General features: G+C 41.2%; 1 protein-coding gene across 1 annotated transcript in view; it reads right to left on the bottom strand.

Annotated features, from left to right (window-relative positions):
• Positions 1-13,845, bottom strand: part of fstl5 (follistatin-like 5) — a 228,696-nt gene that overhangs the window by 147,915 nt on the left and 66,936 nt on the right. The window contains exon 4 of the mRNA XM_080465684.1: positions 2,430-2,678. Within this exon, the coding sequence (XP_080321810.1) occupies positions 2,430-2,678 (249 nt within the window). The remainder of the gene's footprint in view (positions 1-2,429; positions 2,679-13,845) is intronic.

Genomic DNA, 13,845 nt, shown 5'->3' with positions numbered 1-13,845 from the left:
ATCTATGATGCTGCGTTTCTTTTTTTCCTCTCACATGGATCTCTGATGCGGGTATGATATGATGAAAATGTAGATCCTAGAAAACTGCACAGTAAGGTCTTTATATGCAGATTTACATCAAAGAATAATATAAATGGACCAAAATTCATAATCAGTCAATACAAATATGACCACGTGTTTACAATGTTGAATTATTCTATCTGACATTAATCTTTACTGGGTTTATTAACAAATTATCCAAATATGTTTGAGTACTTTCCATTTTGATAAGGATTCTGGTGAACAGACTTTACCTATATACCTATATTTTCGCATCGGAGTTTTGCCAGTTCACCTCATAGATATAAAAGCTAGATGCCGCACGCCCTATCAGCGCCTGTTGACGCGACATGTCTGCAGCGCCGCCATCTTGGGGAGGTCTCCCGCTTGTGCTAAACATATTGATCCCAGGCTAGAAAATCCCAAAAAACTATCGTAGCTCGCTTGCTAGTCCACGTATCAACACAAATAATACCTCATTTTAAAGCTGAGGAAATGCTCTAGCCCGTGGACATCTCATAGATGAATCATTGGGAGGGGGGAAATGTCTTAAAAAACCGGAAGACTAATAAACCTGGGAAAAATAAACTTAAATACTCCCTAATCTGATATTCCTGAAACAACACAGATCAAGCCCTTCTTGGAAAATAAGTATTTTAAGAATTTGTCTATTGTATGTGTTTATATTAACATTGGTTCACATAAAGAAAGAAAATCGTGGACACACATCAGTCTGGTACAAGTACATAGATTTTTAGGTTTGCAAATTTGTTTAAGAGTCCAATTCGTCAAATTGATTAAGAATCTGTCAACTAAACTGCAATAACACATCAGCGCTAATTAAGCCTGTGTCGAACGAGCAAATTACTCTGTACAGCTGGACATTAAACTCAAGTTTTTCAAAGTAACCTTTTCATATGTTTTAAGTACATGAATGATGTCCTCGTCTGTATGAAAACATCTAACACCTCTTGTGTCCTGGCCAAGGTTCAGCTTGCCAGTTATCACTCTCACTACCAAAGCAAAGGTGTCGCACTGGCTGTCAGTCTCAATTAAGTTTTTTTATGCTTGAAATGGCTCGAGTAACGCTGGAGTCAGAGGCTCCGAGTAGGCTATCCATATATTTTTCATGAAAACCATTTCTTTGGTTGCTGGGCCCTGTCAAGCAAGCATAGAGATATTGAATGTGGCTGTTCACTATATACTGAATCATGTGAATGTGTACTGAATGTGTACTGTACAGGGCATTTCGTCGATTTTCACCAAAACTTGACTTCACTTGTGAGCATAGATATACATATCTTTGCTTGCGAGTACCTTCCCAAGATGGCGGATGGTGAGGCATGCCACAGGCGGCGCCGCGAGGCATCTAGGGTTTTACATCTATGGTTTACCTCTGCTGAATCTCCCCGGTAGAGATCAATCCACTAGCAGGACTGACTCCCAGCTGATCCTGCTCCGCATGCCCAACACATCCACAAGGCTAAGATCAGTGGGTTGCCAGGTCAGTGTGGAAAAGACACATTGACATGTCGATAGAGGGAACAGATCACGTGACATGAGATGGGAAAACAATCTATCAACTGAGCCACAACAAAAAGGCAACTGTAGCGGGTTAACAATGGGTTAAATCCAGAGAAATAATCAATGATTCATATTTTCTTTCTTGTTTAGAAAACAAAGGCCTCTAAAATTCAATAAATGAATGTTTTCTGTTTGTATTTTCCATCCTAAAAGACAATAATCACTAAGACATCACAATAATATCGGATTCAGATTAAGTTAAAGTGACATTTCTCTTCAAAATACATATAAAACCATGAGTTTGATGTTTTTTGGCTTTATCTTCTGGGTTGTAAAGAACAGCGAAGCGTTCTGCATGTGGCCAACGGGCCGCCGGCCGCCCACGTCTCCTTCACATCATAATATTGGACGTGCAGTTGGTCGGGTCTGGTGCCGCCGCCGCCCGAGGCGGAGGGTCAGTGTTCGCTGGGAGCTCCTTTCAGTGAAGCTGTGCGCTCATAAAACCTGCTGCGCTACATTTTGAATGAAACTGGGTTTTTTCACTGTAAGTATCCAGCTGGCGGCCGCACAGTCTGTAGGTTACCTCACCGTCATCCAAATTAGAAGCACATTATTAGCAAGCCCTCAGCACACGTCGACGAGGAACGGGAACGTGTTCAAACCGTACACACTGTGGGTGTATCCAATTATTTTTTATTCTATTTTTATTGCCTGTCACAGCTGGAATCAGATTTAATTAAATGAACTCCGTGAAGTTGCAGGGCCGAAGGGACTCATGCACGGTCCAGATGTTCAGGTGCAGCACAAAGCGGCATCAACAGACCTGCACACGTTCATCATGACGGAGGTGTGACAGCAGCCCTTACCTTTGTAGAAACACTCCTCGCTGTGCATGATGGTGATCTTGTGCCCCGTGAGGCAGGAGGCCCGGTGAAGCTCACAGTGGTTCTGGTACAGCTTCCCGTCGGAGCCACACACTGGTTTGTAGTGCGGCTTGCAGTGATCCAAGCACTGGCACTCCCCCTGTGCCGTCTCATGGTTGACCACACAATGGCGTCCCAGGCCGCAGTACTTGTGTTCACACGGGCCTGGATAACCAGCGTGTCCCATAAAACCTGTGGAACAGAGACAGAGTTACGTTTCCTGTGTGACCACAACCTGTGATCTCTGAGTGATTCTGCCAAAACACAGTGAAAAAAGTCGGATTTCTGCTGCTGCTCCACGCTGGATCTGATTTCCCAGATCCCCCAGCCCTCGGGGACTCCCTGTCAATAGTGGAAGGTGCTTCTCTCAACACACAAAGTGTCAGTCAGGCCTATAAATTATGCAACTTCTCTATAAAGCATTCACAGCAGGATGGAGAAAAGGAAAAACATTTTTGTTTTATCTTTTTTTTTTGACGAGATTGCAAAAATACTATAAGCGCAGTCACATTTTTCCCAAATTACATCAACTTGCAGAGAAAAATATAGTACAATTATGTAGGGAGGTTATGTCTTGTGAAGATCTGAGGATGGCGCGGCTGAATCCCGTCCCACTTCGCTATATTTACACCGTGTCAGATTTCAAATTCGAAAGGAGGCTCTGGCAGTTTAAAGGAAGGTTATTCTAAATAACTCAGTAATGTTTAGTGCTGAGGTACCTGGCAAAAATAAACTCAGAGGAAAGAAACGGTGCACAAATGTCTTTAAAAAAAAAAAAAAAGAGGTTCCTCCCATTTTAAATAAACCTCTGTGTGATTGGAATGAAAAAGCAGAGATAACGCTCGAAGCTTTAAGCAGAGACATTTCAAATAATTGATAAATCTCCTAATCATTATCATAATTAATCAAGGGAATTTCAACAAAAGCTCAAAAAGTCATGAAAAATGTTCGTATCTCATCACAAGGTGATGCCATTAACGCTTTCTGCATTTCAGTTTGAAAAAAATGCTCTAATGAATAATTGCTGTCCAATAGAATTACAGATTAATGTTTAGAGGTACGGTCATCAATTAAAGCAATCTTTACATATCTCAAATTCACTGCATCACTTTCTTTAGTTAATTTACTTCATCTTTTGTCATTTCTACAAACTTCTTCCATTATTGTCCAATCATATCCGTCACTGTCTCTATTGAACAATCTGAGCTTCAGCCCCGTTACTGATTTACAATCAGGGATGATGAATGGAGTTTCAGAGGTCAGAGGAACATGAATAATACATAAATGCATATTTATTGAAATCTTTTATGAGGTATTGACTCTGAGATTTCTTCTTTAAATCTTTACATTTTTCCCAAGGACATATTGGATTGTTTTACGTCTTTAGATCAGAACATAAACAAACGATCATTCTGAGGAAATGGTTTGTTTGAATTGTTTGATTGAACTTCCAGCCATGACAGTTGGTCCAAACTAAAGGAAAACTCCAGAAAAAGATCCCAAGAGATTCATATTGTGCATCGAAAGCCTCCACCTTTCTCCAAATCTGGATGATTTCATATTAGCATCTCACAGTGAAGGAGAGGAGAGAGATTTAAACTGGAGAGCATCATCAGTTATGGCAAAAACATCCTTGACATTTTTTCACCTGGATCGTTGTTCCTATAGCGCCTAACGGTTGGACACTGACCGCCGTATGGAGGGCGAGCGAGAAGCTCACAACAGACTCAAACACAAAGTAAATACACACAAAATCAAACAATTAGACTTGTGAAGATGGCTTCATTCACGGACGGTTTCCTTAAAAAAAAAAAAAAAGAAAGAGGGATCCTGATGTGCTGCTTTTTCAACCTGTATGGGAACCAACAAGTCTTGACAAGGCCAAGATCCATCGACACAATCACACACGAAGGAAATGCCTCTTCTCTCTAATAGCAGCCTGCACACTATTACATTGGCCTTTGGAATAGTCCTCAAGGGGTGGAAGAGAATGTTGAGCTCAGAAATATAGAAAGAGAGCTGCACTGTTGCATTATCAACACGAGGATAGTCCAGACAAAATCACACAGAAAATGATTATGGCTTCATCCGACACTTTCTCTCTCTGTTAAAAGGTCAGCGTAGGCCCGAGTGTTAGTCACTACACCACCATTAAAAAGCTTCCGAAGAGAGTGTAGTAGAACAAAAGGAGATCTCACAAGGTCCTTTGTTTTTTAATTCGCATGACAAGCTGGACATTTTAATGGCTATTATGAAAGTTATAGCGTCTTTTCATACACAGCAGCTACCCGTGTGAATGAGTGAAAGCTCTGATGGCGTCTGCAGCAGCACACAGCAAATTATCTTTTAATAGCGCTACATGAATCACATACATGCTTTGCGCATAATAAGTGTGCAGACATGTGAAGCACACAGACAATAAAGTGGATCCACATCAGGATATCGCGTGTTTGGTTATTGTAGCGCGATGCAGTATGTGGACGTAGAGTGCCACTGAAGGTTTATTAATCCTTCCATGAAAGCAGTTTAGACCCTGGAGAGGTCAGCAGTCCTTCACAGGACAAGGAAGATTTTGAAAAAAAATACACCTTAAATGGTCCATTCTATTGCATTGGGGACTATTAAATACTACATTGTGATAAAATGTAGGACCAGTTGATAACGAACGAACCAAACACCAAAAATGTTATGGAGGAAACATTCTTATTTAATACTGAACCAATATAAAGATGTATACAATATATATACACATATGTGCACATGTATATAATAAATACAAAAATGTAAACAAAATAAATACTCATAAAAATGTTACTTCAGGGGCCACATACAGTCTAGTTTCATCTTGAGTGGACCAGACCGGTAAAATATTGCTATAATAACTTTGAAAGTTTTCCTTTGTTGTAGTCACAGTGTACATTATGAAACGTTCTGGTGCAAAATCCAGTGAAATGTCCAGAAGACTTCTGTAACTGTTGCATTCTGGGTATTTTACAAACTCTCCCTGACAGTGTGGCTCTGAGGCCAGTTTGATAAACCAGGTAGCTATTGTTCATGGCAGCGTCACTGATGATCTCAGCTCGGGTCTCTGTGTCGTGAAAAATCAACGTTTTGTTTTAGAATTTTCTTGGTGGTTTGTCCGGATTGGAGCCTCTTGTGGGCCGGTTCTGGCCCACAGGCCTCATGTTTCACGCCTCTGGTTTAAATGGTGTAAAGTCCACATATCATGCTGTGATTGTTTCCAAATGGGAAACTCCCAAATATTTACCATGTTTGAATCTATTTTCCCAGTGGAAAGTGGGACATTTTCAAAAAACGCCAACAATTGTTTATAATCGTATCAACTATTTGAATGAACAGTTTCAATAACCAGCAGGTTAAAACAGCTTATTGCCACCATCCTGACAGTAGGACTTAGAACTACAAACCATATTAAAAGTGGTTGATGATCTTCTGACCTCCAGTGACTCTCAGGGCTACAAACACGAGAGACACTGCATCAGTCTACAGATAGAATATTAATCAACACGTTGTGACGAGTTCACACGCTTCAGGCTCAACAAACTGAGAGGAGTATTACGTAATGTCAGTATTCGCTGTGTACATGTAATTGGGTGCCCGTGTGATAATATGGTATTCAAGAGACTCACAAAGCTTTTTATTATCGGCAACTTTTGTCATATTTTCAGCAATAGGGGCCAAAATAAATGAGCTTGTTTTTAGCCTCAAGCTTGGCCTTCTGTCTTTGGAAACTACAAGTAGCATCGCCTCCCCGGACCTTTACGATAATTATTTTCAATGCTCTGTAAAGGAAAACAGCATTTTTGTGATCTATAGTAATACGACTCACCAGTTCATGCAATTTCTTTACAAAACGTTATTGAGCGTTTTCATCCTTGAAGACAAGCAGTTTAAATTCAGTCTGTAAAACAATCACTGCCTTTCACTGTATTGAGTATCCGCTTTCTTTTTCCCTCTTGTCAACCCACAAGTCAACCCCTGAAGCAAAAATTTTAAGTTTACTTTTCTTTAAAAACAAATATCACAATAATGAGCATTCAGAAATGAGCCAAATGTTTGTTGTTGATGCTGTGAAATAAAGCTGATTAATAACTGAAGTTGAATTGAAAACAAAGACTGGACTTTAATAATCAAACAGGACAGAACAGACAGACAGAAGAGGAATGTCCGGCTTTTTATCTCTTTGGGAGACAAAACAAGTATTTCTGTTCTTGAAGGCTTCATTTACACCGCAACGTTTCAAGTAAAAATGCTTCGCTTTGGGTTCCAAAAACTTTGGTGTTTACATGGCAACGTTTTGAGAAAATTTACATGCAAATGGAAGAAATGCTGAAAATTATGTTGTTTTCATGTCGGGCCACTAATTGGTACTGTTGGTTGCTTTAGCACTGAAACTACACACACACACACACACACACACACACACACACACACACACACACACACCAGTGAGCCCCAAACATTAACACTGGGAGAACACGACATTCAAGTGGACAGACCAAGTTGGATCGTTATCACGGTGACTGTCAAAATAAAACTACCAAGTTGGATTGTCATTACGGTGACTGTCAAAATAAAACTACCAAGTCCAGGAGATTATGGACTGGGAGTCATGACATCACGGAGGACACTTTGTTCTGATTGGCTCTACTGAGCATGTGCAGAACTACTGGTTACTACGGCTGAGGGACGCGGCAGCAGCAGCGTTTCAGAAAAGTTGTGTTTCCACTGACTCCAAGGACCGTTGCTGTGTAAACAGACTCCCAGAATGCAAGGAAAGCTTCACATTTTCACTTGAAAATATTTCCATGTAAACATGGCAGCAGCGTATCTTCAGAGCTTTATTGTTTTAAATAAGTACGAAATAAAGAACGTGACCTGATAAACTAGTACTCAGTGAAACCAAAACTTGAACTGGACTTAAAACAAAATCAACCCTCATGGAATCAAACACAAAACCACTTCCTCCCAAACATATTACTGAATGTAATCAGTTACACAGGATCCTCCTTCCCACTGGGTTTATTCTGCATATGAGGACCTGAAGTGAACTGCAAAGCTGTCCAGACAAATAGCAAAATGTCCAAACTGAGGTGTGAGCAGGCTGGCTTCCACAATCTTTACTCACGCTGCACATAATCTGTTTCACTACTGACCGATAAATATTGAGCCGAGCGCCGAGCCGCACTGCATTAATTACAATCTATGATGCATTTGGCTTGGAGAGGGAAACACTCCCAATCTATAAATCCACACTCGGTGAGAGATGAACTGCACATATTCACAGACACACCAAGCAGACGGTTTTGGAAATGTGTTAAAGGAACGGCTTTGCTTGGGAGATGTGATACACATTGTGTCTGGAGTCACTTTCATGTAATAAACCACGATTACTATCCTGTTACCAGCCACATTATTCCAGGACTTTGTTTTTTTCTAATCAGGTGCATTCAAAGACTGTGTGATCAGAAACTTAACACACACACTGTACAATCTTAAATCTGACTGGAAACTGCAAACAATTCGGGGAGAAAATCCACTTTTCCCTAATGAAACCTATGAGACTATGAGAAGTCTGAAGCCTCGTCAGCATCCTCAGCATCTCCCCACATCCAGTCCTGCGTATTCCTCCGGCCGTCACCGAGGATTTCGACCAGATACAAGCGTGTACACTGTGACCCCAGTGGAGCCAGTCAATTTGCTAGTTTATTAATTCCCCGCGGTGCACTGGCATAATGATTATTCAGTGAATTTGTGTCGCGCAACCAGCCATCCTCTGCCACTAGCAGGGTCAGGGAAGGGCGCAGTCATTTGTTATCAGTATGCACATCCAACGGTCCGGCCGTCGGCCGACATCGGAGACAAATGAGGAATTGTGCACAGCCATTCATTTATTGATGGCCTATTATTTTTCAAAGCGTGGCAGAAATTCATGATGCCCAGTGTTCAAAGTGACCCTCTGTGTTGAACTGTAACTGCACACTCGTAAACAGCCACCGGAGGCGGGAATCACAGGCGGCGTCATTTAAATCCCTGCCAAGTCACACAGTGTTTGTCTTTATAGTGCAAATAGTGACTGTGCTTAAACAGCGAATTATAGCGTCTCGTGCTACAAACTGCTGTATAGTTCTGCATCACATAATACTAAATCTATCATACTTTCAATTCTACTCTCAAACCGTCTCATTTTAGCAGTCTTTTAGGTTTATTACTTGATATACTGTGGAATCCCAACTCCTTTGATGCAACAGTTCATAACGTACTTCAAGTGTAAGAATCAAGACCAATTGTCACAAACACAACTATACATAGTATAACATGCATCCTTTCCTGCTGCATTTCTATTGGTGGAGAGTAGCTGTAGCATCCGATATCTCTGAGCCAATCTCAATGTACAACACAAAACTACACATTCCAACCCAACAACCCAAGATCTAGAACCTTTCACCTCAGACGGTGCGACGAGAGCCTCGTCTGGCTGATATCAGCCATCGTTCACCTTCACACTCCAACCTGGAGCCAATTTATCTTCATTAACTTTCATCACTTATTGTAACCCAATAAGACTTTGATTAGAGGCAGAAATCTGAACAGTACTGGATGGAAGGACTGATGGATGGATGGATGGATGGATGGATGGATGGATGGATGGATGGATGGATCATGGCCAACCAGCCCCTAATCAATTCAGCCATTTATAATCACTAACTAAAGTAATACAAACATTTGTTTTTTGGACAGTGGAATCCCAGACACCTTTTTTAACGGTTGCAGTTTGCCTCCAGATTCACACCCACAACTCACTGATCCTCTTTTTCCAAATTGAGGCTCTTTTATGCTCGACTTTCAACAATCATACATAACAACTGTGGTATTTGACGACCTCCCCTGCCTCGAACCAGATCGTTTTCTCTCCACCACTACCAGTGACAGTGGCTCCTGCCATCACCTAAATGTTGGGTATTTCTTCTTCTCTCTGAAAACGAAGAATATTTATCTCCTTAATATTTGGCAAGCATGTTAATTCAGAGTGGCACCATCTGGGAGATTAAAAGCTAAACGCTCATTTCAAAGTATTGGACCCATTGAAGTATAATGGCAGTGACGATTACACCGTTTAAATTACACATGTTCATTTTTCTGGTATGTGTATATAAAGCATTAATGACTTTAGTTTAAACACACCATTCACCAAATGAGGAAACCTGTGGATAGAAAAGAATAGAATAGAATAGAATAGAATAGAATAGAAAAACTTTATCAAACCCAGTGGGAAATTCTATGAAAACCTATAGAAGTTAATGTTGGTTTTTTTTTTACCCAGACAGCAGCAAAGCTCTTCAACAAGAAGAAGAAGCAGAAAACCAAAGCAAAAAACAACCAGATTAACTATATTTGATCGATAAGTTTTCTTTTGAGGTACAGATTGATCTTGACATTTTAGCGATCACAATAAACTGGCTGAGAAGCAATAAAGTCTGTAATTTACAGTTTGAAACTTTGACACTGACAAAAAAAACAAAAAAAACAAACCTGCTGACATCATGAAAGTGAAAGATGGATTCAGACATAAAAACAACCGCCAACCCTCCACGGAGCGAATGCTACCAAGTACATCTGTTTACACCCTTTGGAAACGTTGTGAATTCAGCAGGAGCTCCTTGTGGGAAATTGTTTTACATGCAAAGACAATTAGTGGGAATTATGTCATTAACGGACTAAATGAAAATGTGCAGCGAGCAGGTAAGTCGTTGACCTTTAGCCGGAGCGTGTAGCAACACCAAGGTCGTGACTGACGTGGCTCCAGCGAGCTTCACGTGTAGTGAGAGGAAGTTAAGAGGACGTGGACAATATAATGAGCGGTTGAAGAAAAAAACAACAACAACAGCCTTATGCAGACAATCCTCCACAAATCAAGCAGCTTCTTCTGCGAAGTCGTTCAGGCTCAATCCAAACATCCACTCCAGCAGTGCGCTGCAATCTTCTCAAGCAGATTTTCTCCCAGAGATTTTGCATTTACCACTCGTTCAGTGGCTTTTTCTTTTTTCTTCCTGAAGTAGGGATGCTGGTCTGGTACCTATCTATCTGATGTTTTCCATTAGAGCGGCTCAGCGTCCTGAGGGAGCGAGCAGAGTGTGGTAAACAACAGTCAGAGGCTCGGCGCTCGCTCGCTGCACCGAGTTAAGCTGGCCCACAAGGCCCATGAATGAAAAGAAGGGGGATGCAAATCGGAATAAACAACAACTGAAATAATGTTCAAACTTCACAGTGTCACACGCGCTCGCACAAGCCCGCACTTTGTGCAATTACGTTGTTTGAAAGTGGCGACAGATAAAGCTTGCCTACAACGGCAAGTGGATGTATTTAAGTAGTGCTGTCAAAAATAACGTCTTAATTTAATTGATTTGACATGTTTAACTTGTTAAAAAAAAATTACGTAATTAACGCAGTTCTGTTTACTACTTTTTTTTTTTTTTTATCCTGATTGAGAAAGTGAAATTCATTAGCTTTACTTTGAAAAGTCGACCACAGAAGTAATTCTGCAGCAAAGCAGCAGGTTGCCATGTTGGCTGACCAGGAGCCACCAAAGTGCTAAAGCTGGAGGAAATACTGGCAAAATATTAATTTCTCCTCTTTCTCTCTTTCCCTGGCTCTCCTGTAAACTGTGTGTGTGTGTGTGTGTGTGTGTGTGTGTGTGTGTGTGTGTGTGTGTGTGTGTGTGTGTGTGTGTGTGTGTGTGTGTGTGTGTGTGTGTGTGTGTGTGTGATTTTGCAATTAATTTTTTATTTTTTATTTTTTTTATGTATTGACCACCACTCTTTAACCAGCCTGTCATCATGCAAAAGGAAAAGCTTCGGGTTTCGAGGTCTGACGTCAGCCGGCTCGCCTCTTCCACCTGATATAAACTGAGACCATTAGGAAGGAACGGCGAGCAGCTGAATGTCGCCAATTAGTTGACAATGAATTATACGCGACATATTTATGCACAAAACAATTTCATGGCCCTGACTGCAGTTTGTTTCCAGCTCGCTGCAGCTTTGCGTCCCTGTGTTTCGTCTGCACACAACAACACGATGGACACGTTCAGATCGGAACAATGTAATGTAAATATGCAAAATGTATTTTTGTTGAAATTCTTAAATGATTTCTGTGTTTCTCTTTGGTTCTGCCAGGTTATCCTCGGGCTATCAATTTAAAGTTGCACCAACAAAATCAGCGCATTGCCAAAAACCACACTTTGTAATGGAAAACGTCGCTCGAAGCCACTTCTTCACATTTTCCCCCCACGAGAGGCTTCTTCACGTCTTCGCTCAAACTCTGTACTTCCCTGCACCTTCAGTCAACACGTCTCATTTTAACTCAAACGTTTGTGTGCGTGCAAATGTAAATGTCTGCTTTTTTTCCACGTTCCTCCTCGGGGAAAGTCCATTTAGAAACCTCCGGTGTTCTCATGTCACCGAGATGAAACGTAGCTCCCGCCTCCGTACGGTGGTAAATTGTTGTTCAGTGTCAGAAAAAGAGTCGCAGTTTGTTGTCGGTGAGATGCGTCGTTGTGCCCTCGGGGTGGAGGCGTGACGAAGGACCTGCATCCATCCATCCATCCGCCGCCGCCGCCGCCGCCACCGCCGCCCGGCTCTGGAGCTGCTGAACCGCGCCTCCTTCCTTTGCTGTATGCTAATTGCAGCAGTCTGAAAAACACCTTTACTCCCACTGACTTAAACAAGTCTTTAACATTTTATGAGAATCTATTTGAGGTATAAGAGCTTTTTCAGCCCTTTTGGGACAGAGTAACATGCTGCGTTTTAAAACATTGATGATGTTCCTTCCACCTCAGTGGATCTGCTCCATAGTCCTTCTGCTACAATGGGAGAAGAAAAACCTTTTTCTTTTGGATTATTTTCTGTTTTTAACTCAGCATGTGAGTGCGGATGAACAGAGAGAGACTTTTTCGACTGCAAAGTTTAGTCGTAAACTCTTAATTTATGCTTCTGGTATTTTTCTATTTTATTTAATGATTCCAATCTAATCTAAGTAGATGAAGAGAGGACACATCCTGGGGATCATTAATAAAGGGGGAAGCCTATTTCATTTTAATGAAAGCAAAGCTGCCCAACCTGCTCATCTGAAGCCACGCCAGCCGCCGGGACTCTGCTCTCCAACTGCTGGGCAAAAAAAAATCTAACTTTTATGGTCAAGAGGAACCATTTGCTTTCACATTTTAGACATTTAGCTCTTCTGCGGCTCGGCTGAACACTGGAACGCAATTTCCTCCTTAACGGTAAAAGCAGGCAGCGTGAAGAGTGCAGAGGTCAGAGCCAGTGTACGCCGACAGGCGAGCAGCAGAAAGACTGGAATTATCACCAGCAGAGGCGACGCGTTACATAAAGAAATACAGCGAGAAGGAAAGGAGTTATGTTTTCAACCAGACGGGAACATTTTCAATCCGGGCGTAGTGAGCAGGTTTGGAATAAGAGGCTGTTTACTGTTGAACATCTATCTCTAAAAACACAACTGACAACACATGAATGTGTTTGTTGTTTGTAAAATCTCAGTGAACAGCCCAATGAAGTCGCGTTGACTTTATTCCGCGCGACACATTTATCGCAGACCACTTCGCCCGGCGCAAAGAACGTCGTATAAACGTGAGTTACACGTGTAAGGATGGACTGCACCTGAAAAACAATGTAAGACGTCACTATTAGACTGAATCCAGCAGCACAGCTCTGAGACAAATCCCACTCATGGATCCATTTATATTGTAATGTGTCACCATTCAGTCTCATGGCAAATAAATCGGATTTCATGACTGAGCCACAAGAGTAAAGAAAAAAAACAACTATATACTTTAATTCAGGAAAAGGAATTATCTTAGAGTCAAAGCATTTAATCTTCCCTCCCTCACAAAAACTGGAATTTATGCAGAAAATGAAGGTGGTTGTTTATATGAGCATTTTGTTCTCCACAGAAATTATAGCCGTTAATCTCCTCGCTGTGATATTTGATGTTATTTCATCTTATTTTTCACAACTAATTCCATATGTGAAGCAAAATGAAGACAAATGTTGACTTGTGGACATTATTTACACTGTTAATTCACCATTTGTTTCCACGATCAATGTAAATGTTGAAGACGCACTTTGAGACCCGCAGACAAGATCGTAACGGACGCAGAATGATGACAGTGAGAAAATAACCGCAGAGCAAGTTGATGGAGAATTCAATCTTCCCCAGACATAAGATATGTGGTCTGAAAATGGACATTTGAGACTAAATGTGAACCAACCGTGTCACATTATGCACCAAAATATTCTAAAACGTTCAGAAAAGGCTTCAAACT

Source organism: Lipophrys pholis, assembly GCF_963383615.2.
Source record: "Lipophrys pholis genome assembly, chromosome: 6".
Taxonomy (NCBI): domain Eukaryota; kingdom Metazoa; phylum Chordata; class Actinopteri; order Blenniiformes; family Blenniidae; genus Lipophrys; species Lipophrys pholis.
The sequence above is the reverse complement of the archived record's forward strand: the minus strand, read 5'-3'. Positions and strand labels throughout refer to the sequence as shown.